This window comes from Elaeis guineensis, chromosome 5 (assembly GCF_000442705.2).
Source record: "Elaeis guineensis isolate ETL-2024a chromosome 5, EG11, whole genome shotgun sequence".
Classification (NCBI taxonomy): domain Eukaryota; kingdom Viridiplantae; phylum Streptophyta; class Magnoliopsida; order Arecales; family Arecaceae; genus Elaeis; species Elaeis guineensis.
In genome coordinates this window covers 106,258,846-106,285,874 of record NC_025997.2, presented here as the reverse complement: position 1 = coordinate 106,285,874, position 27,029 = coordinate 106,258,846, and the positions used below count along the sequence as shown (strand labels likewise).

General features: G+C 37.2%; 2 protein-coding genes across 4 annotated transcripts; both read right to left on the bottom strand.

The window, feature by feature from the left end:
- Nucleotides 1-4,377: 4,377 nt before the first annotated feature.
- On the bottom strand, nucleotides 4,378-7,866 carry LOC105045431 (uncharacterized). Of its 3 annotated transcripts, none has more exons than XM_010923706.4 (7): nucleotides 7,647-7,866; nucleotides 7,164-7,228; nucleotides 7,015-7,044; nucleotides 6,737-6,934; nucleotides 6,032-6,644; nucleotides 5,726-5,947; nucleotides 4,378-4,736 (listed from the first exon to the last, which is right to left on the bottom strand). In XM_010923706.4, the coding sequence occupies exons 1-7, from the start codon at nucleotides 7,743-7,745 to the stop codon at nucleotides 4,668-4,670; spliced, it is 1,296 nt and encodes a 431-aa protein (XP_010922008.1). In that variant the 5' UTR covers nucleotides 7,746-7,866; the 3' UTR covers nucleotides 4,378-4,667. The 3 variants fall into 3 exon arrangements, with proteins under 3 accessions (XP_010922008.1, XP_010922009.1, XP_019706206.1); XM_010923707.4 differs by having other exon boundaries at nucleotides 5,756-5,947; XM_019850647.3 differs by lacking the exons at nucleotides 7,015-7,044; nucleotides 7,164-7,228.
- A 2,814-nt stretch (nucleotides 7,867-10,680) lies between these two features.
- Nucleotides 10,681-21,193, bottom strand: LOC105045432 (uncharacterized). The gene is made up of 9 exons (XM_010923708.3): nucleotides 20,993-21,193; nucleotides 16,528-17,285; nucleotides 16,160-16,348; nucleotides 15,920-16,028; nucleotides 15,745-15,803; nucleotides 15,484-15,655; nucleotides 15,319-15,392; nucleotides 13,228-13,666; nucleotides 10,681-11,097 (listed from the first exon to the last, which is right to left on the bottom strand). The coding sequence occupies exons 1-9, from the start codon at nucleotides 21,132-21,134 to the stop codon at nucleotides 11,015-11,017; spliced, it is 2,025 nt and encodes a 674-aa protein (XP_010922010.1). The 5' UTR covers nucleotides 21,135-21,193; the 3' UTR covers nucleotides 10,681-11,014.
- Between the last annotated feature and the right edge of the window lie 5,836 nt (nucleotides 21,194-27,029).

The window sequence follows — 27,029 nt, the reverse complement described above, 5'->3', positions numbered from 1 at the left end:
AAGTGGAATGGATCCATATAACTCTCCACATGGTCTGTGGCCACGACTTGGGACCAAGTCTCCCAATTCTCATCGATTTTTATTCCTCATCATCAGGATGACAGCCTACGACTAACAAGTGCTGTCTCAAGGAACCCAATGAAGGTCGATATCGATCTCGACAATTGATCAAGTAAAAAAAATATTTTCATTGAAAGAAAAATATTTTACAAGTAAAGATCGGCCCGTTATAAAATACCTCGATGATAATCAAGGTTTTAAAATGGGACCGATCAAGGAAGCTCGGATATGCTCGAGCTGGGATACAAAAAATAAAAGCAAAAAGCTTTAGGCCTAGGGGGCAGGTGGATCTTCAACCTCGGCTCGATCAGAAAGAATAATAACAATCGGAGGAGGGGTTAAAACCACTTCCTCGACTCTCCTATCCTCCTGCTCCGGGCTGAAGAGATCCTCAACCTGCAGACTTCATCTCTACCCTCACTGATCTGTTCCTCATCATCTGACTCTAATAGATTGAGGTCAAAATCCAAAGCCATCTTCTTGACCTTCTCTTTGAGGTCAGAGATACCTTATGCATATGAGGCCACACCAAAGTCCCCTTTGATGTCACAGAACTCGGCCAAAGATTTGAAGGCCTCAACCGTGGTGACCTTGGCAGCCTTCAACCCATCCTCGTATTTTTTCTTCTTGGCTGAAAGCTGAGCTTCAGATTCAGCCCGAGCTTTAGAAAACTTGAATTTCAATCGCTTCACTTCTTCCTCCAATGACTTGGCCTTCTCTTTAGCCTTAAGCTTTGCCAATTGGGTGTCATCCGTCCTTCTGCTAGCCTGACCGGCCTTTTCCTCAGCCTCTCTCGAGATGCATCGAGCTTCGTGCATCACCTCGGTATAATAATCTACATGATGGACGAGCTAAAAAAAAATTAGCATTGAATATCAAGATTGGTAATAATCGAGCAATATGGGAAAGATCATCGCTTACCCGAAGTATGGAGTCGTATGCATCATGCATCTGGAATGCACTGCCTTCAGTGTTGAAGGCTTCGACATCGGTCGGTAGGAGGATTGACTGAATCAAGGATCGGGCAACTCGAAATTATTGATGCCCGTCCTGTTGTCCTGGACCTCGGCGCCCGAAGGAGCTCCTACTGGAGCAGAAGACCCAACCTATACATCAGTCGGGTGTGAAGACATCTTCACAGAAATTCAAGGCCTGCCCAAACTCCTCTGTGATGAAGATGTAGAAGGTCAGGGGGCAGGCTCCCCTAGGGCAGCAGATTGCAGCGGCACCACTGTCCTTGCCGGCACCGATCACTCCTTCCTTCAGGTTTCGCTCGGCCTCGAGGATCCCCCAGCAATGGACTGAGCAAGAACGGCCTCGGTGTGGCCACACTTTGGAGCTAAGGCCATGCTCGTCTTCTTTCTCTTCATATCCCGATGAAGAGCCTCAGCATCCTTGGGGTCCATTTCTACATGGCACACAAAGTTAGTAAAAAATGCAAAAAGTGATGAGCTACAAAGGATATATGAAAAGCAACTCACTTTTTGGGTTGAATAAACTTCGCCCAATCCTGTGAACAAAGTATCTTTAGTAAGAAATTCAGCTAGTAAAGGAAGAGTTTGACTGAAGATCCGCTTCAACATCTCCTCCTCGGCGTCAAACAAAATTGGAGCCCTAACTAGCCCTATAAGGTCTACCATATGACATGCAAAAGTCCCAAGGTTGCTTGGTCGATATGAAGAAAAAATACTCTTTCCAGTTGTGAACTGAGGAAGGAACACCTCGAAAGAGACGACGTCTCCACTAAGGAGAAACATACCACCATCCATTCTCTGTGGGATGCTCCTTTAATGTGAAGGAGACCTGAGAAAGATGGGAGGTCGCCTCAACCCTGAGGAGAAGGCAATGAGCAAAGAAGCCTATGATCTGGCGCCATGAGTTTGGTGTAACACTACAGAAACTTATTTTATATAATTTAAGAAATTCTACTATGAGGTAGTGGAATGGCAACTGAACTCTAGCCTTCAGAGCTTTCTCATGTAAAACAACTCAGCCTGGACAAAGAAGAGCTATTCTTTCGCATGGAATGGCCACCTCTAGTTTAAATTCAGAAGGAGTTTGGTATTTTAATCTAAAGACTTCTAAGTCCTCGAAGATAAAGATAGAATCTATCCTATATGGACTAAAGTTCGGAATCTCGGGTCTTCCTGAGGAACAAGCAACATCGAATCCAGGGTCTATGCTCCTAGTGTCATTTTCCAAGCTTAACATCTCGAGGGTAGCACTTATAATATCATCGTTTGAGCTTGATGCCTCAGGGACCGCACTCCTAAAACCATCACCTGTGCTCTAGGTGTCGGAAGAAAAGCTAGATTCACTCATGGCTAAAGAAAAAGGGACTGACCTAAAAGTGAAGCGGCCGAGTAGATGGGGGATGAGGAGTAGAGGAAGACCAACTAGCTTGGCTTTATCCGAGCAAATATGCAGAATCACCAAAGTGCTAAAGTTCTCCCTCCGAATAGTAGAAGCAGTAAAAAGAAAGTTACCGTGGCTCTATTTATAGAACCCTAAAATGGCTTTGATCTACTAACGATTTATCTCCCCCGATCGATGTTCGACAAGTGTTGCTTGATGATTGATCGAAGCAAGGCTTCCATGGATTTGAGGAATCGACATCCTAGATTCAAAGACAGTTCACCTCAGCTATTCAATTCTTGACACATGTCCTCAATGAACAGCTTGATCTTCTCAGCCTCAACCTCAGATTAAGTACTCTCTTCGACTGACCTATTTGCAGCTCGATCTTGAGAGTGGGGGGCATCAAAATGTTGCTGCCAAACTCCCCATCTGAGGTCGGTCGCAGGAGTATATCCACTACTGAAACTTCATCCAAAAACCTACAAAACAAGTCCACACCGGGAGGGGGTGGCTCTCCGATGTAGATCCTCTAACACTCAAGTCAGGAGATGGAGAACAATGAGACGAGAGAATTAGGAATTGATTGATTGCATACCTTGGAGGGTCCTGAAGCCTTTATTTATAGGAGAAGAGTTTGAGATGCATTCGACTTGGAGTCTTAGTGATTGTCGGATTTGTCGGATGGATAGATTCGGAGGACTTTCTTTTTGTGGAAGATCTGATTGCAAAGAAGTTCTACCTTATCTGAACTTTCCAGATTTGGAGAGAAAGAGTCTATAGACAGATGTAGTAGTTCAGCAAAGACTGACCTATTAGGTCTTCCTCGACAACAGCTGACCTAGTAGGTTGCTAAAATCGAGGAATGTAGAATCTTGCTAACCGAAGTTGATCGGCTTGAAGTAGGTCATCCGTCGAGGTAAGAAGAGATCAGACTGAGGAAGAAGAACTACTGCTAATCCAACAGATTATATTAGGCGATCACCGTGCCCGTCCAATCCAGCAAATGCTATCTTCTGTAGCTTAGCTATAATTTGCTCGGTGGTGACGAGGTAGTTTAAGCCGAGAACAAGGTACAGATCTACAACACCAACCATTGTTGAGTTCCTAGTGTTGGTTTCATTTCAGTTGATTCTTCCTATTAGATCCGCATTACTATCCTGCTTGGATTGCATGTAGTAAAAACCATCATACAGGACTTGCTAAAAAAAGAAAGAAAGAAAAACTCGTACTTTGCCATGCCATGATCTGGAACTAAGGACATGGGTACGCAGGGAGGCAAAAAGCAGCGATAGCTCGGGTACCTTACCCCTAAAAAACAACTTTATACAATGACAGCAGGGTTGCGTTAAATTCATGAAAGAAGGGTAAAAGGAAGGCTTTGGATTAAGCATTTTAATTCAGATTTAATTCTCTAGAATCTCACTATGTGCATGCCAGGGAGTGTAGCAACACCATCCTCCAAACATCATTCATCCGGGTTCCTCGTTGGGTGTTTTCCTGTCAAAAAAAAAAAAAAAAAAAAAAAAAAATCCAGTAATACTTATTGTTGGAAACTCAACAGCGTTGCATTGTAGAAATGAATTTTGATATTCCATCTGCTTGTGCTAGATTTTGGCCTCTTGTTTTGATATGACCTGATTATCTGTTGCTAAACAAAGCAGAAACGAAACCACTATTTTATATACATCCAAATCTCCTATTTGTTCCAGGTTATGCCATGCAGCACATGTAAATATTGGAACTATGTTCTAAGGAAATCATCATTCACAATCTCCAAATACCTCCATCGAAACTCATGCTATGGCATTAAATCTCCCTCCCATTTATAAGAGATAACAATATGCCTCATCAACCTTAACAAATGAGTTTGTTATTATCTAGCTGATGACACTTCTAGAGGAGATAAATAAAAGATAGCACTGCCACACCAATAGCAAGCATGTACACTTAGTTAATATATGGGATAAAATTGCTTCATGCTTTTCGATATAGTTATCTGTACAGTAGATTAGTGATTGCACCTTCTTTTCTACAAGGAAAGAGGTTCCACATTTGGACGTAAAGATGATGTTTCCCTAAAGGTTAGTATGGATAATTCTTGCATCATCTTTCCGAAATACTGGTGGCAGTCCACCCTTAGTTTTCTAGAAAACGAAAGAAATTAAGAAAGAAAGCAAAAAAAAAAAAAAAAAAAAGGAGTTTAACCATATATCAAAGAAAAGTTATATACATATGAGCTACTCAGCAGGCTATCGAAAATAGGTTTTTGAAGCTGCACTTCTCAAATTGCTCTCTTGCCTTGCTCCATTAGTTTTTCCCTGAAAAGAGATGCAAATATAATTAAAACGAGAAAAGCAGCTGCATTAGATATGAAAAGTTAACATATATCTTCAAACAAAAATCAGGAAAGAAATTCAGAACATAATGCTTAAATATTATTGAGTTGATCTCTCTATCAGGTAACGGTCAAATGCCTATAAATATTCTTGCCATGTCTAGAAAACTCAGTAGTGCATTGAATCAACTTGGACAATGATCAGATTACAAGTGGTTAGAAGTAGCGTTGGCTTTCCCAAATAAACTCCTGATGTGGCATGGAGAAACTCCAACAATTTAATTACATTCATGGTACTTTCTAACAACATCTTTTAATTCTTTTAAGCATTTTCAATCAACAGTACAAGAGTCAAATAGGTCATGAATCCACAAAACCAGAGTCATTATATTCTCCAAGTATTGCCGTGCATCTCCACTAATAAAAGATCTTTTAAAAGCCAAATGCTTCTTCGGAAATAGATTTTTGAGGGCCAGTTTGGTATTGTCGTTGTTCTGTACAAATTAGAGAAGTACCACCAGGAGATTGATGATGAAGACATTTGCAAAAAGACTTCTTCTATTTCTTGCTTTTATTTTCACTCCTTTCAAAAGCAATAAATCCTTGCTTCGAAAATCTCTAATGATTTTACAAAAAAATAAAAAAAACAAAAGGGTTGCAGCACAGTTGTTAAGTCTTGCTCATTTTTCTTCTTTGATTTTTGAAACAGGAAAAAAGGCAACACTAAACAGGCTGTAAGATTCTCATAGAAGTCCGTGAGTTGTTCACTGGTTGGCATGGTACATGCCATTGCACATGCATGTGCCAAAACTTGGCATGTGTAAGCTTGCACCTGGCATAGCACAGCATGCCAGCATAGGCATGGCAATGTCAGCACCTAATCCTTGTTCTCAATGAGGTTTTGTTCAAATAATGATGATAAGATACCAAAAAATAGGAAACATACATCATGAAAAATTCAAATCAATATACCTTATGATTTATCAATGCATATCTACTCACATATCTTCCTTGTTTCACAGCTTTCGAATTCTGAATTTTCCCTTCTTTTGCATTTTCTCTCTCACTAGCAGCCACTGAGTTGAACTTTCCAGCACTATAGATCATTTTTTGTTGTGTCACAACTCCATTTTTCACTGGCTTTGACTTGTCAAGTAAACATAACGGCTTCCTAGGTACAGTTGAAGCCAAGTTCTGCAAAGTATAATTAAGGATTATATTTATTAGTTGAAAAGTTTGGTTAAATGTGGACTGCTAAGGTGTTCATGGGTTTCCAACCTTTGATTTTGATTCCTGAAAGACTAACTTATTGCAGTCAGCTCTCCTTTGATTCTTGGAACTTGAATTCCTCTCTGGAATTTGTCTTGCAGACATTCTTGATATAATTACTGATCTTGTGGCAGTCTTTGTCTCAGCAATTGTCCGTTTTTTCTGCGTCACGGCAAAACCGATGTCCCTGACTTTGCATCTGAGGCTATAAGAGGAACCGACACTGGATTTGCTTGAAGAAGATTTCCGATTCTGCAAAACCCTTTCAACCCCTGTTTCTCTCCTCGAGCAGCATCTTGGATTGCTACTGCCTCTCAGATTTGAACTGCATGCCATGTCAGAAGTTCCACAGGATACCTCAGAAGTTGCTGGCACAACATCAAAAATGTATTCTGGACCTCCAGAACCTGGCTTGGATTTTAAAATTTGGTAACTAGGTACAATACTGCTCGATGAACTTGCTTTTGATCTGGAATTTGACTTGAAACCATAATTATGTTTCATATCTTTGAAGTTGGATGCAGATTTTCTGATAGATGTATTTGTTGTGAGTGTGCTTGTTGAACTACTGCCATTAGCACTCTTTCTTGTCACACTCCCCAAACCTTTTCCTCCTAACTTCCTGAGTCATGACCATTCATTATTGAAGAACATACAAAGCAAGAAGACATACAAAAATTTGTCAACTATGACCTATAGGGAACAACTTATTACCTGACAGGGTGCGGTTTATCCACCAGAAAACCATTCTTGTTCCCTTCCCATTTCCTGCTCTTGTAATGCTTGCCTCTTGATCGTGAGACCGAGTCGGGAAGCTTTGGAGAGTGGCAAGGTAATTTGGGAGAATCTTCTTGTTCATGGACACAACAAGGGAAGGATGACTTCAAATGGCGAGATGACATTTGATGTACCCTGAAGAATATGGATTTCCAACTTAGTAGGCTATTAGATATGAGATTTAAGTTTAGGTCAGAAGATCATTGGAAGCTTACGGATGGGATGTCTGAAACCAAGCATCATCCCTGCCGCATAATTATAAAAAGAATGAGAAGAGGGTGATGACCAAAAGACATGGAATGCCAAATTAGGTGCACAAAGACATCAAAGAACTCTACAAAACTAGATCTTTCTTGAGACTCACATGTCTTGGCCTATGAGTTGAGCTTCTAATGTGAGGTCCACCCACATCGGGGCTTCGATTTCTTCCTGAAAAATAATCAAGAAAATATAAAGTTGCCCTAGACAAGAATTATTAAGGGGGGGGGGAAAAAGAAAAAAAGCCTACTTGATCTTCGTATAGGGCGGGCTTGTGAGTCTAAAAACATCAAATCAAGAATCCTAATTTGATCCCAGGCATTACAGACCCGATCCTTAGTTTCATACGGTGAATCCAAAACATCAACATTTGATAGATTGAGAATTTGAGATATCCATCGGAGGAAAAACGGATGCTCCATTTTAGAGGAAAAAAGTAAAACTAATTCTTTAACAAGATTTAGACCCTTTTTTGATGAAAACGAGTAAATATCGTTAGGTTAAAAGAAAGAAGAGCATTATATTCTACATGTATTATATAAGATGCATCAAAACCAATTAATCCAACTGAACAGGTCTCGATTCTTACCAAAAAAGCCCAGTGATCAGTGTTTTCGGTGCTTCTTCCACGAATCCATTCTCCATTTTTGACCGGCGATGATTTCCCCTTTCCTTTCTTCAAATCCATCTCTCTCTCTCTCTCTCTCTCTCGCTCGCTCTGCCCCAGTGTGTTCGCTGGCTTGAGTGCTCTTATCACGGGAGCCGGGTTCTGACCGTTGGAGGAATTCGAATTTAAGGGGATGTTTGGCGTGGGCAACAGGTGGAGGTGATCCCTCATCAACTCCATCTGTACTTGATAATATGATATTTATTTTTGAGATCAAAAATTTAAAATTATTATAATTTATATTGATGCTATATATATATATATATATATATATATATATATATATTATATTTATGATATATATTATATTAATTATATATTATTATCATACTATTAATTAATAATAATTTTAAATTATAATAAAAATATATTATTATATTCTATATTCATATAATAAAATTATTTAATATATTACTTCTGTTTGGCTTATCATTCTAATCAAAATAATATTAATATTCAAAAGTAATATATTGTGTGTAAATAAAAATATTAATTTTATGATAACAATTAATATATTTTAATAAAATATATGAATAATTAATATATTAATAAATATATTAATATTTTATTGTAATATATTAATATTTTTATTTTAATATATTTTATATATTTAAAAATATATTTTTATAAAATATATCAAAGATAGTTTTGGTATTGCATGACCAGTGATCTTGAATTCTCATCGAATACCAAATAGATACTCATGGATATCTAGAGATCTTTAATTATTGAATCATGGCATATCAAACAAAGTAATCTTAGATTATTTAGATTAGATCATCATAAGATTCGGATCACCAATGATATTAAATTATCATGGTGATCCTATTTGGGTCACCAAACACCACTTAAAGGAAAAGATGAATGCATGCATAGGGGACCATCACCAAATAATATGCAATCTATATATCTAGTTATACCACAATCAGAATAACGATTGTGATCTAAAAGCTGATACACCAAAGAAGAAGTAGTTTATATATAAGAATACATGCTGATACATTAAGGGTGTAGGCCAATATAGGCACGACAATGATGGAGGCTAAGTAACTATGGTGGAGACTTAGAAAGCGAGAGCTATTGGTCTAAACTGATGCCTTCTATAAAGTGGAGGCTAAGGGATAGCTAACAAATAGTTACCACTAAGTACATGGAGGAATGGTGATGCCACTTGTGGGAGAATTGAGAATGCTGTCCTTCTTACGCTAAACAAAACTAGTTGGTTGATCAAAGAAAAGACTAATGATCCTTACATCTTTTCAGAATAGGAGTTTCTCTTCTTCTATCAACAAATAGGGCATAGGTTTTGTAGTGGAATGGAGGTGACTTCCATGGACAATAATAATAATCCACATGGCACAAATCAACAAGAACAAGTATCAAAACTAGATGGTTATCTTATCTTACCACTACATAAAATATAGGAGTGGTTATACTACTAAAAATATAAGAGTAATAAAGGGAAGATAAATATGATATGCGATAATAGTAGCCTATATGGCATAAACCAATAAGGATAAGTATTAAAAGTTATATAGTGATATCTATTTTAGTAGTTAATAGGAGCCACTTATAAATTTTAAACTATAATCCAAGAGAAATAAACCTTCAACCAATCAAACACCTTATCTTTATCTTTATTTTTAATTTATCATTATATACAGCTTTTATCTTCTTGCTTCATGTATCCTGCGTTACTCTAGTTTATCCATAGTTGTAATAAGAATTATAGCCCCAGCTATATACTAAATTCTCTTCTTTCGAGCAAATGGTATCATAATAGTGAAAATCCTTGAAGGTGAAGATCTACGGACTTATACCACCAATTCTTCAACCTATCTTCATTTTTGTAATCAACACCGTTGGCATGCTTGCACACTCACACAAACCTACCAAGGGTCTTGCACACCATTCATCACTCTCAATGGAGAATCTAATGGCCCAAATGTTCTTTTTGGCATATTCAATGGGACTGCTAGGGTAGCTATCATCATGCTATCGGGAAAGAGGATTGATACTCGTCATTAGGGCTATAAGAGAGTCTATTACATTATGTTGAGAAGTTTCAGAGTTCCCAAGACAGGCCGTGTGGATGAGTTCCTCCAAACCTGGATGAAATTGCAGTTTTTGGCAACCAAATTGCTTTTATCTCTCCTACGAAGCTTGGCTTCAAAAGTCATGTTCTTCAGCAAAATGAATACATCCACTAGCCAGTCGTCTCCTATACGACTTTTTATAGAGGTTATACCATGGGAGGAGAAAGTGTTACTAGTTATTATAGAGATTTATTGAAGAGATTTTTGATATGCAAAGGATACTTCTCAAGCATTATAATAGTAAAAGCAAACAAAATTGAGGTGATAGTTCGGAATAGCCCTACCTCTTTTGTCCATGAAACGCAATTCCACCTTTTGTGCAATGGACTGAGCTCAGAAGTGGGCATGTTATTTGGTTCGAGACAGAATGGTGTGGATCCGCACACCATTATTAGTGGCGACACAACGCATGCACCACGGAGGCTCGTGATACTGTTTCGGTTGGGGCTGGGATTCATGAGACCTTTTACCATACCGGAGGGGCTCATAGTCCAAAAGCTTAACCATAGGGAGAAGGATCTACTCAAAAGAAAAAAACTCATACGATCTCCCTTTACCGGATCCTTCTTATCTCTTACATACCTAAGCGACACAAAATGATCGTTACTTTGACACCACTTGTCATGGACGCACAGCTCAGAAGCTTAAATTGTTAAGAGAAACCATGTGACATCCCTCTATCAGTCAATATGGGACTACGGTATACGATAGGCGAAATTTACAATCACCGCCACCAACTTAGCTAACCATCACTGAAGACGCTAAACATGGACTGAATCTCCCAAATTTTGAGAAAAATCCGTTGTTTATTTTCTTGAAGCATCTCAGCAAAACCAGATTCATCCAAGAGAAGCTCGAAGGACTGAAACATTGGTATACTTTTTGTTTCATTCTATAGAACAAAAACTGAAACATTTTGACTAAAATGCCTCATCCAGCGCAAAATCATTCACAAACCATGACCATGATAGCTTGACATTGCCAAGAACCCGACCTGTCTTTGTGAGCAGACATGAAACAGGCGACCTGACCACTGCAGAGTTGTATAAACAGCCAAAACAAGGCAAACATACAAAGATCGCTTGGTTAAAGTTAACTCGTATAAGATACACGAGAAAAAAAAAAAAGATTTTGGAGAGTCATATGGGCAGTTACATTCCCTTTTCACACAAGTAAAGACTGGGGTCAGCGGGATCACAAGCCCGGCCACCGTGGATTGACAGGATTCGGAGGGATCCCATATGGAGGCCTCGGACGTGGAGTTGTGTGAGTTGAGCCTGCGCACGGGGAGTAGAATCATTTTATTAATTATAAAGGACCTGCTTTTCTTTTTCAAGATATAACATGCAAAAAAAAAAAAAAAAAAAAATGATGCATGGAAACGCTGTAATAAAGGCAGCACTTATAAAGAAGGAACTCAGTTTCAAGTATCATAGGATTAGTCAATTTTTCATATAGAGAAAGGATTATATTTAAGCAACATCACTTATGATTTTAATGAACATTCAGATAAAGCAATGACCATGATGCAACAACAAGCATTGAGCAGTCACTGCCATCTCAAGGGCTTAGACTGCACCTAGGACTTTGGAATGCATATCAGTTCTAATAATGAAAAGAAAATATAGTGCAGCAGCACAGGAGAATGCCACAAAACAGGATATCACTCAATATTTGAAAAATAATGAACGCAGCCTCTCTCAAACTCATGTTGCACGGGCATCTCTAGGGAAAAAATAGAATCGGCAGGGCAGTGGTAATGATATAAATTAAAGTGGTGTATGTAACCTAACAACAAAAAATGGAATTTCAATAACATCCCAGTTAATACCACAAAATATTTAGGCTTTTTATGGGTTATGAATGAGGACTTGCCCTCTTATCATCTAGGTTTTAACCTCCCCTTATGCAATATTAGCAATTGTCAAAAGATCAAACTGAAAGATGACTACAAGGACTAATTCTAATATTTTGGAGTGAAATTATTAGAAAGTTTAGAAGCACAAAAGACAACAGCAATGCAAAAGCAAGAATTTGTACTGCCTAGATAGTTAGAACCAAAACAGTTCTTAGGCTTCTACCCGAACTCAAACCATCTCTGCCATGGGATCTCTCTCATGCACACATAGTCAGCATGCACTTGTCGTCCGCAAATTGGTTCAGTAGTCTCTAATATCTGATAATCTGTGATTAAAAGAAAAATTACTAGTTCTTAGATATTACTAATATTAAATGGCACATTATTTGAATGGAACTATAACTCATTATTCTTTTTTTTATCTAAGTGGGGCTAAACACCAATACAATGCCCATGGACCATACACATCAAGCACCTACAGCTGCTTAGAAGTAAAGAAGAGCATGTAAGCCCACATACCCAAAAAAAAGAATAGTAAGTTAAAAATAATAACGTAATGACTCATTGTTCTGGTCTATCAATATTGACCTAGCTCATAATGTGATGATGGGATGTAATTTCCTAGAAGGAGCAGGTTGATCAAACTTATGACTCGAATCAGAAATTTGGACAAGTGAATAATGATGGTTGTATAGGATCTATCTCATAGACCCAAGCCAAAACTAACACAACAGCATTTTAGACCTAAAACAGATACAGGTCATATCTAGACCAAACTGGAACCAGGTTGATGAAGCTACCCCCCACAAAAAGATAGCGAATGAAACAAACAAATTAGCAGGACCAAAGCTTTTCCTGGGTTTATGGGCGGCAGATCTCTTTGATGCTAGGAAGGGAGAGTGTGGACAATATAGAGCCTAGCATGCTGAATATAGACTCAAGCTAGAACAAAATAGGTAGTGTCATGATCATGCTGAAACTAGACTAAAACAAATGCATTACCCTAGTCAAATGATGAAAGAAAATGAAATAAGAAGTGCAAGAGGACCACGTGTCTCTTTGATGCTAGCAAGGGAGAGCATAGCAGGGGAGGGAACCAACAGAGTAGGGTGGGCTTCCTCTTTCATGTCAAAGTAGCTGTTATGGAGAACAGTTGAATAGTCAGTGACAAGATCATACTACAATTTTCTAGATTCTAATTAAAAAAACATGGTCAAAATTTAAATTTGTTCTTCATGCTCAAAGACATTCTAAAGACAACAAGATAAATAGAATGTTGCAGTGCCATCGATGATTGTACATAAAATGAGCAGCAATTGAACAGAAGAAATTGAGAAAATACATACTTTTTGCAGATGCAATGAGATCTTGAGGTTACAATAGCTCATCAGGCAGGCACAGGACAAGTTAAAAAAAGTCATGCTCATCCATTTTAACCAAGTGCATTTTGAGACATGATTGCAAGAATTAAATATCTGTTGATGCTCAAAGATGTAAAAAAATGGCTAAATAGATAACGCTAACTGTAAAGTACTTTGGCCTTTCTCACCATAAGTGTTTTGAACAGGAGGATGCCACCCATATGAAGGTTCTCTTAGAGCTTGGTGTTCAGCATGAGGAACTCTAGGATCGCAAAGTTGTGCACCAGCACTTCTATATAAGGGTGAAGTTGATGGATATCTGTAATTAAGATTTTGAAAAGAACTGGGACCCCCAAAGTCAGGTCTTCCAAAGGCATCTATTGCACTGTGTGCTGGACAGGGGCTCATGTCACCCATTGGAAGAGAAGTCCCTTCATAAGTATTTCTGTTGTAGGGACTTGATGCCACATATCTCCCATATGGATTAGAGACATCCCCATGAAATAAAGTCTTACCATGGTTTGAAAAGTTCTCATATGGACTATCCTTTGGCATAGGAAGATTGCTATTGTCTCCCCTTGGACGGTAGCCTCCAGAAGAACCAAGCCCAGCAGATGATGCGTTAAACTGTACCAGCCAAAAGATGTGTCAGTGACCGAGTATTGACCTCAACGATCTTCCAGCCCCTCACTTTTTTCTTGTTCTATAGAATAATAATATAATTCACTGCATGAACTCATTATAAAGTGGCTTACAAATACAAAATAAATTAATGTTCTCAGTTATAATATTATAAGTGGACAACAAAATAATATTTAATATTAAGCATATTGACAAAAGATGTTAAATATATAACTAAGAAACGACAGCATCTTATCAAGATGAGAATAAGGCTCTAGAAATATTCTTGAATATGTGGTTTTGATCATCAAAAATTAACAATGAAAAACAAAGTAGACATGTACATGGTAAGACGCATAAAAAAATTGAAGAAAAAGAGAAGATTCTTACTGTGATTCTTTATTTACCATACAAAAGACAAACCTTTCACTGGCTCTTGTCAGCAGACCTGATCAGATCTGACCAAGATTTGTTCCTCAAACTACCAAAACAGATTCATTGTTATAACCATATAATCCCACTTTAAACCAGGAAAGTATTAAGGGTCATCTTTCAGAAATTTGGTCCTCATCCTCCTTATCAAAGATCAGAATAGGATGATCTGATCATAAACAAGCCATGCCTTCTTGGAAAGAAGGATCAAAAAACACTCCAGAAACCAATTAAGAACAATCTATTGCTTTTATAACTCTTCCTAACCCTAACCCTAACATAGAATTGTTAGACAAACACATCTTTTCCCATTCATTTTCACAGAGACAACCATAACCATGGATCACAACATGGCACATCCTAATCAATAGCTAGGTATGGATAGAGGGGATAGAGGGGCATGGAATACATATGGTCAGCTACAACAATGATTAAAGAACCTAATATAGTCAGGTTAAGAGATAATTGAGCATGCCATCACGTTGTTAGGATTTCATATAGGCCCTTATGGCCCTGGCCTATAAATGGATCTTTGTGAGCCTCTAAAATGTCTTTAAGGTCATGACCGATGCCCCATTTGATTCCATACATATGACCAGCGATTACAAAAAGAATAGCAATAGCTAAATGATGGTATGCAATATTGCTCAGCCACACAATCACTCCCGAACAAACAGTAACACATCCTATCATACATACTAAATTTATGATGTGCCACACACAACTGATTATGTAATTTCTAAAAGAAAATAGATGACTGGAGATGTTTAAGAAGTTGTATTATACTAAAAAGACAGAGTTAAGCACAAAGGTTAGCTTCTGGAAATGGGTTGGGTGCAAGCATGGGGAGCAGGTCTCTTGAAAAATATTAGTAAGAAAACACTTAAGAAGCAGCTGCAGGGACGAGTTTCCACAGACACTTGGAAGTGGGTTCATCACTCGAAATGGAAGATTCCTGCTACTAAGGAACAAAGTAGAGAAATACAAAACATATTAGATCAGAAAAGCAGCATAGGTGATCAAACCTCTCATGTGGATCAGACAGAGTTCAAAAGCTCGATACATCAACTAAACACTGGAGAAAATAACCATTGGCAATATATACAGCTGTTAGCCTGTTACTTGTTCAATTCAACCGCAAGCATCCAAAAGATTCATATTTCATATTCTGCACTTGAGAAAAAATAAAATGATAAAATTTAATTGATTCCAGAAAAGACACATACTTGTCGTGTATTGAGGCTATCAGGACCCGGAAGCAAAACTGTTGATTGGGAAGTTGACCAGTGACCCCCAGTAGCTGCACAGCAGGAAAGAAAAGCAGGATCAGACAAAATAATTGATGTTTCTGGATCTTTTTGTCAGCAAATGTCAAGCAGAAAGTTGGAAACCTGTAGCAGCTCCTTTGTCCAAAGCATAACGGGTAGAAAATGACTGGATGGAGCTTTCACAAGAATAAGGTGAAGAATCTCTATTTTTATTTAAATAAGGAGATTGTAGAGAGCGCTTCATTTCATCCAAATGTCTTTGTCCCTCTCCTCTTCCTAATTCTGTGAAAATAACCTTAAATAATTAAAAGCATATGTCACTCATGTGTCGTGTGATTGCGGAGAGAAGAGATTAATGTAAATGATGAAAACTTGAATAGATACCTCATCAAAAAGTTCATTTGAACCATGCATATTCTTTGTCATCGGCAAGACATAGTTGGCTGAAAAAGACAATCAAACCTTAGAGACTTCACTTCTTTTTTTCCTTTGGGTACATAGAGAATTCACATTTTATGATGAGAAAAATGTGAACTAAGTTGAATATCATAATGGGTACCTATCATCTCATTTACAGCTTCAGCAGGTACCTCCTTTCCCATTTCCTTGAACCGCTTTTCTGCCCGAAACCTAAGATCATTTGGTGATGGGAATACGACTACTGCGATCTGATGCATAAAATAACATGGTTAAAACAGTAGATGACAACTCATAAGAAAAAAAAAAATTATATGCCAAGTTTAGACCCATAAAGGTCGCTAGTTTCTTATGCGATCAGTAGCTATCTTTTTGAGCCTACCTTGCGGTAATTCACAAATGCCTTCAATTTGCGATTACGAGCACTCTTGTAAACATTTGTTTGATCAAGAATGTAATTGCGAGGTGTTTTGGCTGCCCTAGCTAACAATGTATTAAATATTCGCGTAGCATGGTTCATCAAGCGCTCAAACCGCTCACCATAGTTCTGCTTACGCAACAGTCCAGGTACCTGCATAGCAATGAATGATGTCCCAAATTTAATAGCTTATTCATCAGGAAAAATGAACTTTAAAAAGGAAAAAAGTTAATCAGCATGCAACTAAAACGGAGTGAAAAATAAAGCAAGCTAATAACTTGGTGATAAACCAACAGTATCCACAAGCAGAGACATGGTACTTTAGCACAGACCTTCATTTGATCCAAAGCAAGATTTGTTCCAAGCAGAACATATCGCTTCTCAGGATGCTCCTTCACCCATTTTTCAGCCCAAGTGGTCTTCCCAGAAGCAGGCAAACCAATCATCATCAAAACTTCGCATTCGCTTGCAAAAGTGGGACCCATAATCACATTCCCATCCCCAATAGCAGAATTCCAGGGCTTGTAACCTTCTTCTGGAGCCAATCCATCTTCAATGCTAAACTGGAGCTGAACCACAACATTTTTCAACAGGATGTGTGGAAAAAGTGCAGATTCCCAAGGTAGATCTTGCAGTGGAGTGTCAACCACCCCAAGACCCTTTGAGGTTGCATCGAAGTGCCTGGCAACACCCAACCATTTCCCATTTTTGGAAAATCCAATTGAAGCTAATGGCTTATTTTCAAGGTCCACAGCACAAACAATAGTATCACCAACACCAAATTTTGTGCCATAATCAGAGAACTTCCCAGCATTTGAGAATTTGCCAGTTCCACCAAAGCCAAAACTGTGCATAGTTTCACCCAGGTTTCCAACAGGGTCATCGCCTCTAGAAATACCAACACGGCACACATGCTGTTGATCAGGGGCTGTGTCAGACATGTCAACAACTTGCTCGGAAATGATTTTGCAGCCAAAACAATACTTCCCTCCAGTTATCCCAACAGTTGCTCGGGCACCAGACCAGCAATAAGCAAATCCTTCTTCATGTAGTGCTTGTCCTTGAAGGCCATTTCCAACAATATCAAAATCTGCAGCAATTTGGAAGAATATAAATATGTAGGTGATAAGAAAAACAACACAAGCACAGAGATTATACTATCCATATCAATATCGTTAAATGACTTGGTAGTCTCAGATGGCTAGGAATCCAGGGAGGAAGAAAAAATAAACAAAAAGAAGATAGAATGTGAAAAGGTTTACCTTCATTTAATGTTCTGAACTCTTTTCCATCTTTTCTTATTTCTACTGTTATTTCCATAACAATATCAACATGTCATTGTCCTTCTCAATGTTTCTTTGTTATCCACTTCAATAAAGATATAGTTCAAACTTCAAAGTGCTTATGCAGCTTGGATGTGAAGGACCTAGTCTCTTTCTTCAACCATGTGTATATATGTCAATTTAGTATGGCAATAGTGTTATCAGTTATCAGTTATCAAGACTAAAATTACAAAAAATAATAAACCATGTGTATATATGTTAATTAAGTATAGAAATAATGTTATCGGTGATCAGTTATCACAACTGAAATTACAGAAAATAATAAACCTAAACTTCCATTTTGATAATAATACCATATAATAGCACCAGCATTAGTGCTTATGCTATTCATCTGGTGAATTTTGTTAAGGAAAACAAATTTGTTTAAATGATAATGCTACTGCTATTGATAATTAAATAAACATCACAATATTTAACAAACCAATTTAATTACTAAAATACTGAAACTTAACACTTTACAGATACTAATGAATAATCTGATATTAATACCAGCACTGCGATAGAAACAAAATCTAATCTTGCTAAGAATGTAAACCTTCTTGTAATGTCATTGGTAGGAGAAACGAAATGCCTAACACAGGAATTTTTATGTGATCAGTGTATCTTATAATCAATAAAAAATAATAGACACAAAAGTGGCTTTCAGCCACCTACAAGAAACAATAATAATTGTCACTCTGTTGGAAGAGCGAAAAGAAAATGTTACAGGAGTTATAACTAGGATAAGGATCAAGTGCAACCCAGCAATAAATAGGGGCGGCAATTTCTGACCTAGACTCGTCAAAACATCTGAAATAAGCAGGATTGTCTAAGGATCTTTTAGAAGAAAAGTAATTGTGTTGGGTTCAGATGATCTGAGACCAACCAAATTATAAACAGGGTGGCAATTGCTGACCTACACTAACTGCGCCCCCCCCCCCCCCCCTCTCTCCCTCCCTCCCTCCCTCCCTCCCTCTTCAAAAAACAGTTAAATCCTTTCCATAATTGTATCATTGGTGTAGTGGCCCCCCTCCAAACCCATTGCCTGCAATAGCTCCTGAAACAAGCATGCCATTCATCTTTAAATCCTCCTTCAATTTAATGTAAATACCAAAAAATACCAGCCATTCCAGATATGGTTAGACTAAAGAGATTCTGCTCAATCTCCTCAATTAACCAAATTCTTTTTGTGGATTTTACATATAAAAATCCACCTAAATTTTAATTTTTAAAGAACAAAATGGATAATTTTCTTTGTAGAACAGTGTGCCTTTAAGCATCCTTGACGATTGTGCCCCAGACATAAGTATGAGATGAGTGGTAGTCTAAACAGATGTATTCAAAACATGTCTATCAGATATTCAACAGATGTTATCGAATGTTTAGTGGATGTGGATTACCCATCCCAGAGATCCTTAAATGTGCATGGTTATGCAAAATAATAAAAAAATAAAAAATCTGACCTTTCTAGCAAAATCAATAACAAAGTAGAATTTTATGCAAAATCCATTTTCCTTTCTTGGGAAATGACTTTTCTTTTAATCTCAGTTTTCTCCTTATCTTTTCATGATGGTCCTGTTGGAAGGCTATCCATACAAGTTGGGAAGGAACCTATTCAAGCTTTTGGCCTTTTCTTTCCTACATTGTACATGATTGTTGAATGCTAATTGGAGAGCTTAATGAAGAAATTGTCTCTACTTATCAATGTTCTCAATACTAAAATTTCCTTTCAATCTTTAAGCTATTTCGCGATGTTCAATAGGTTTATTTAAAGCATAGTTAGATTTCTCACAAATAAATAGAAAATCTATAGCTTGTGAACTTTCTTAACCTGTTTTGCTGTATTAGAATGTATGTGTAATATGACGAAATTTGAGATTCCTGATGCACATTTTAAAAAGAGTGAAATGTTTTACGTCATTAATATGGAGAGTAAACTGTGGTCTTTTGTTTGTGCTCAACAATAATTATAGTGTATTTCCTCTTTAACTGTGATTTCACATTAGATTTAAGACAATGTTTCTCCAGTTATGACTTGGCACCCCAAAGGATAAATTGTGGTTCCACCCCTGATTATAGTGTGATGGACCTTGCCAAGTCAATGCTTATTCAGGTAATCAAGAAGATCGTGCAGTCAATAGTTAAAAGAAGAACACTAAAAAGAAATATCAACTAAAATAGCATATTCAAGGTTATCACATATTGTTCCCCACTTTAGTACCTTCTCTCTCACAATTTATTTTGATGCACAACCCTAGGTCCATTCTTTTTGGTCCTATCATGACTTCATTTTTAAGGTAAATAACTAAAAAGTGAAGTTTTAAGTGGGTTGCTGCGTTGCATATAGACCTATATAAAATAAAAGGGTTCTTTATGGGTTTATTGCGCTTAACCCAGTTATAAAAGAGTCAGTTAAGGGGTGATCATTTTTTAGCCCAACTTGGACCTGACTAGAGCTAACCATGACCACCCCTAGCAATAAGAATAAAGGCGCAATTTGTGTTGGGGTGGGGGGAGGAGGGAAAGAATGTAGCCAGGGAGCTCAGCAGGTAAAAACAGTTATAAAAACTGTTAAAACTAAACCTCAAGGTAACAATTCAACATAATCTCTCGATAATAAAATACACCAACCATAATTGATTACACACCACCAATGCAGCACATTTTCCTAGGACCACACGCCCATTGCATTTGTTCATATTATGTGATGGATCAATACCTTTCCGGCACTGAACCAAAGAACCTCAAAATCAAAAAACTCAAACCCGATTACAAGGTTGAAACCAGGAACAGCAACTTGGACACAACATTAAAAATGTACACACATTAAGCTTAGGAACCTTTGTTACTACAAAAAGTATTTGGATCCCTTGTTTGAAAAACCGATAAAACTCGAGTTAACATCTTCCGTTCCAAAGTACAGCAGAATAAATCAGCACGATATTTAGACTAGGAGCAATTGTTTCCAGTACAAAAGGAGCAACTCAACTCAATATACCATAAAAAACAAACTCAAGATAACATTTTAAAAATATAATCAAAGTATATCATATTCGGAGTAAGAATAAAAATGTAGACTTAAGAAAAGATTAACTCTAATAAGAAGTATAAAGTTTTTTTTTGAGTGAAATCCGAATAGTAAAGTTGACAACCTAAAGATGGCATTTTTGAAAACGAAGCTCAAACATTGCCAGCATTCAAAAGCTACGAACAATTCTTCTACGAGAAAAGGAAAAAAAAAAAAAAACAAATAATCTTTCCAACACACGCAAAGTCCATAGATTACAAACACAAACCAGCACAATAATTCACTATATTCGCGAGCCCTATCAACGAATCCAGTCGAACAACGAACCCTAACACAAAAATTCATCAACCAGAAACCTAAAACTCTCACAATATAAGACCCCGTGACATAGAAAACGCTAACCCTAGTATGCAAAAGTGCCGGTCAGAGGAAGGGAAGGAAGAATACCGAGGTTGCAGTCGGCGGGATTAAGCTCGACGCGAAGACCGCCGCCGGATTCTTGAGAACCGGGTGGCACCTCCGGCCGGATTCTCTTTGTCGCGAGTCCTTCCTCGGCTCCGTCAAGCGGACGCTCGTGCTTCGACGCCATGAGAGAAGGGAAGAGAGCTCTCCTTCGAGCTGCGTCTCACCGAGAGATATGGGAGAGAGGCCAGGCCCAGTGTGAGTCTTATACAGGCTTTAAATATGTATGAGCGATTGATAATGCCGTATAATGGGGCGGGTTCGCTTGGGACCGTCCATTGATGGAAGGCGGTTTCAGCTGTGGGCCGGCCCAAGTCGTGTTGCTGACTGCACCCAACTTGGGCATGATCTGGAAGAGCTAAATGTTTTTTAAATAAGTTTTTTATCATTTACCATAGCTTATTTATGATTCAACATAATTCCCTTTGATTACATAAAAAAAGGGCATGCTAAATGATTATTTAAAAAAAAAACAGAGAGTGCAACTCACCCAGAAGGTTTAGAATCTCAATATATTAAGCGGCCAAGGTCGGGATAAACCTAGATCCCAATTTATCTTGATTGATGCAAGAAGTGATGAAATTCAGAAAGAATCAAGATTCTCCGCAATCTCGACTAAAATTTTTAGACTAAAATATTAAAATCCAGATCAAAATGGTAAATCTAAGATTGAAACCTATATTTAAGTATTGATTTTGAGATTTATTAGTTAAAATAATTTATTTAAGAAAGTAAAAAAATGATTGAAAAAATCGACTAATATGACTATACCATATCCGGGATTTTATCGATCTATATCCGGTGAGCTAATAGGGCTGAAATTTTGATATACATCATAGAAGGGATGCTCAAATATTGATACAAATCAAGGTCTTGGCATAAATCTCAGCAGAAATGAAAACCTTGGTCACCAATCATTTGTTTGATTTCAAGGATCACATAAAACAAGCAAATAATAATCATGATAATAATTAACAAGTAAAAGCAAAAAATTGTACAAAGATATAAACAATGGAATACACATAATTGATTTGGATTTTTTTTAAAAGATACACAACTAGAATCCATGCAACATCATCTCACAAGAGATCAAACATAACAATATATTATATATCAAAAAAAAAAAACAAAAAAACAAAAATGAGGCAGGCACTTGCTATGTTGATTTCTGTAGCATCCAACTGCATGTATGACCTTTGGCTCTTCAAACATATTTAGTTTCTTTTCTTTTCGAGAGAAATGCATGTACTTCTCCAATGCTGAGGCCCCACAGTCGTTCCCCATACTGGTGCAAGGGAAGGTATATGTCTTAACCTACCTCGAGTTTCTTGTTCTCTACAATCCAATGAATTTGAAGATTAAGAAGTTTGAAGCCCCAGCTAAGGAATTCAAGAATATTATTCTTGAACCATTAGAACAATGCACAACAAAGTTCTCTTGATGAGATAACATGTTGATGTGAGGCTGGGCAACGTGAAATTTACGTATGGACAAATAATAGGAGCATCAAAAATATCGTCGTTTCCATGCTTATTAACATGTATAGAGCACGTAGGAGAAACTTCTACTTCGCAGGGTCATCAAGTGGTCTCGTTAGATAAGCCATTGAATCCTCCATAGCCTTCTATAAGCTCATTTTTAAGTGCGTCATTGCTTTCCATTCGTGAACTTAAAAGTCTCGAGGAGTTCGAACTTAGTTTCATGGCAACACTTGTTCTTTCTTTAGAGGTTTCAATAGAAATCTTTCAATTTGGCCGGCACACACCGATCTAGCTAGAAGTTTCAAGAGAGGGCTCAACTCACTAAACACTTGGTTTGAGGTTCCAAAACAACACTCAAACGAGTGGTTGCATACCGATGGAGGTAGAGGTTTTGAGAGAGAACTGTTGGAGAAAACTCAAAATTTTTTCATAATATTTCTTCAAATATTTTAATTTTATTATTTAAATATTTTAATTTTTTTATTATAATGATTTTATTTTCTAACTGTTGGGCTTCTAATTACCAACGACCATGCGCATTTCATCTTATTTTTATTTTATGACTGTTGGACTCTATATTAAAAATTTTGATCATTGGACTTCTCATTAAAAATCTTAATAGATTAATAAAATTCCCAACGGTCATAAATGATCACAAACGTTCATATTGGATGGCTATAAAAAAATTATTTTGAGATCTGATTTTGGATACCTATATAATCCTCTTGTTCTCTTCCTTCTAAATTTTTTCCTGTTCTGGGTGTTGAAAAAATTTTCATCAACCTCCTCCACGATCACGCTTGCAAATGAAGGATTTCGATCGTATTTTGAGATGATTTTTTCAGATATTCTTACATGAAAGATGGGAATATGCCTTAGGACAGTATGCAATGCGCTTCTAGATTTAATCATTATTTATTTCTAAATTTTTTGAAAGTTATTTATAATTTTACAATCAAAATTTTTATTAATCTTTTTAAATCATATCTGGTTTTTAAATATTGTTCCAACAAGAACATGTAGGCAATTGGACTCCAGTGTCAAGAGATAGGTATGGGTATACGTTGAAGGAGCAAGAAGTTTTAAAGAGAAAAGGCTCAACTCAGTGCATGCTTAGTTTCTAGATTTCAAGAGACGTCTCGCTCCAGCGGATGCTTCACCTTGAAGTTTTAAAATGGTGTTCAATAGATGGCGCACATCATTGTAGTGAGAAATTCCATAAGCACAAAATCATACAGCTATAAATAAATTTCATTTCAAGTAACTAAATGGATACTCATACATAAACTATGGAAATATTTCTCATTAATTCTAGAAACAACCGTGATTAAATTGAAAAGAGAATGGTTTCATGTTTTTTCTTCTAATTAGATAATGTCATTTCTAGAATTTTAAAATATATTTGTTAAAAGAAAATTTATTGATTGTATTATGAGATCTTACCACCTGAGCTGATGTCCTCGGGACTCAATTCTCGGATTAACAAAAATATCGATGTAGGGCTTGACTGTGGAGCTCATCAGGAGGCCGATCTTATTAGAAAGCTGAAGGCCAACCTCATCAACAGGCGGACAGCCGATCTCATCGAAAGGCTAAGATCATCAGGATGCCGATTATAAGGCCGAGATCATCAGAAAGCAGATCTCATCAGCATCAGACATGTGGCATTAGATCATTACCTGAGATAAAAGTTCTCTCAGGTCACATCGGCTTTTAGCCGATCTGACTCTTCAGTATTATCTGCTAAGTCAGCTTAGTCCAGAACTGTTAGTAAGTAGGACACTCACTTCGATTATCTGCCGATCTCACTCAACCGAATCAAATCTTACATCAGTTTTTGATTGACCTGATTACTGATACTCAGGGCATAGCCTCTAGTTCAGGTATTTACTTATCAGTCATTCTATATCGGTCTTTTACCGACATGCCATCAGAAGTAGAGACTGTTATCTGACAGCTATCATCCAGCACAGTCGTAACTGTCTTCCTATTATATTCCAGCTTATTTGCCACGTGGGCAGCCGCCCCACGATCTCTTCACAGCCGGCCATTCTGTTATAACAACCCAATAATCTAACAAATCTCCAACGATCTAATAGCCTAACAGATCTCCCACGGCCTAACAGTCTAATAAATCTCTAACAGCCTAACAAATCTCTAACGGTCTAAACAGTCTTTCCTTCAGGCCTAAGCAAGCTCTCTCTATAAAAGGGGACAAGGTGCTCTCCGGAAGATAAGTCCAAAATAAGTCTGAATAAAGATAAAACTCTGTTAAATTTTCACTGAGGAACCAGAGTCTTCTCCACTTTTCTCCATTTAAACTCTTACTTCTTGCTTTCTACTTCTCTATTTTCACTACCTGTTCTTGAGATCTCAACTAACTAAAGCATCGAAAAGTTTTAAATCGGAGAGCACCCCATGGTTTTGGAACTTCTTTTGCAAATTCTGCTCGCGGTTCACATCAGCACAACTCTCAGCTCTATAGCTCGGTTCAGCACCGACCTCACCTCCAAAGCCTTGTAGCAATAGATTGACGCTAGAGAAAGAATATCTGATAATTTTTAATGAAAAATGATGAACAAAAAAGCACTGATTCATCCTCTGTCTGCCTCATCTTCTTCTAAGGAGGCTCAAGAGGTCATCCAACCATCAATACCATTGATTCTCAATTATTTAGTCTCCTTGTCTAGCAAGTTTAAGCCCTCATTTCTATGGTACAACAGCTCCAGCATACCACTGAGTAGTAGCAGCAAGAACCAACTCCTCAAGTGGTTCAATCTCACCACTCCCAGTAACTAGTCCCTCAAAATCCTTTTCACAATCATACTCTGGATCTCACTGATCAATCCTGGAGGGTAGAATCATCTGCATCAAGTAGAAAGATGAATTTGGAAAAAAGTCTTGGACAAAAAATCTAAGATCTTGAGAAGAAGTTGATAGAGATTCACATCGACAATTCACAGGGTGTTTCACCTCCACTTCAATATACCACAGAGTAGCAACTAGAACTAGTTCCTCAAGAAACTCTGTCTCAACACAATCAACAATCAATCCATCATAATCTACCTACTACTGGGATCATCAACATAATGTCGAATCTTGGTGAAGATTAGGGGGCAGATGAAAGTTCTTCTCTGAAAAGGTAGTGCATTGACAATAAGCCTTCCGTAAAATTTTTTTCAATATCTTAATTCTTATTCACAAGAGATCAAATCTCTATAATTAAGTTGAAGCATCTTTTGTCCAAATGAGGTCATGAAATCTGATCAAACAAGGATAAGAAAGCCTGTGCAAACAAGATATCTGTTTAAGGAAACTCAAGTTCTAACTTGAGATTTTAAAACGATATACGCTTGAAAGGGAAGGAGATAAAATATCTCAAGATGAAACTCATCTGATATATGGGAGATCCAATTTGCCCGTAACAACATCGGACAGAGGTATTTATTAAACCTCTATTACATTCAATTTATTAAGATTGATTTATCCTTAATTAATCAATCTAATTTTTAAAGTCATATCATTTTTAATATTTTAAATTTTATTTATTATATTAAGCTATATCAGCTTCATGATTGATCCAATCGAGGTCAGATAATATTCATATTATAAGGAGATAATATTTTTAGTCCCATATTAGTTGTGAGTTAAGGAGTATGGCTTATATGGATTGAAACTTTCTCTCTCCCTATAAAGGATAAAATCATGAAGCTCCAAATGACTAAGGCTCATTGAAGCCTAAGGCCCACTAAAGTCCAAAGATGGTCATGAGCCAGAACGGACAATACCTCACATACATGGGAGCAGAGTTAACCCAACCATCTGAGCTATCTAATCTCTTGATTGCAATAATTTATTATAAATATAATTATCTATGTAAGGTCGGACAGATCAATATATGTATATATATGTGTGTGTGTATATATATACAAAAAAAATTCTCAACAAGATCTAAGGTTATCTCGATAAGATCCAAGGTGGAAGAAACAGATCTTGACAGGATTCGAGTATTGAAAATTATGTCCCAAAGCCAATCGTCAGTCTGTTGACGGTTGAGCTTATTATTATAATTATATATGAATTATTAAATTAATAAATATTATTTGATTTTCTCATCACTGTGTATATCTTATTTTGAACTTTTGTTATGTGATGAAGTCTTTAACACTATTTGATTCGATATAGAAGGATATATCGTTTAATCCTTAAACCTTAAGTTCGCGATCAAATGATATACTATTATTAGGATGATAGCTATATCAAGTATAGATCGTTGTGTGCCATGTACGTTGGTTGTCCTCTTAATCAAGGAGTGTGGAGATACTGGCATAGCATGCAAATGAGATGTAGAAGTACATCTTACAGAACGTGACCAACTGCTGAGCACTCTGCTGTCAAGAGTAGCTCATGAAATATATGGGTATAAGTGTCCCTCCGATCTGAGATCACCATGATGACTTGTAAGCAACTCACTGTACTTTGAGGTCAGACTATCTGAATTTTTAATTCAATGATAAAAGATTTCTGGGCATAGTCAAGTA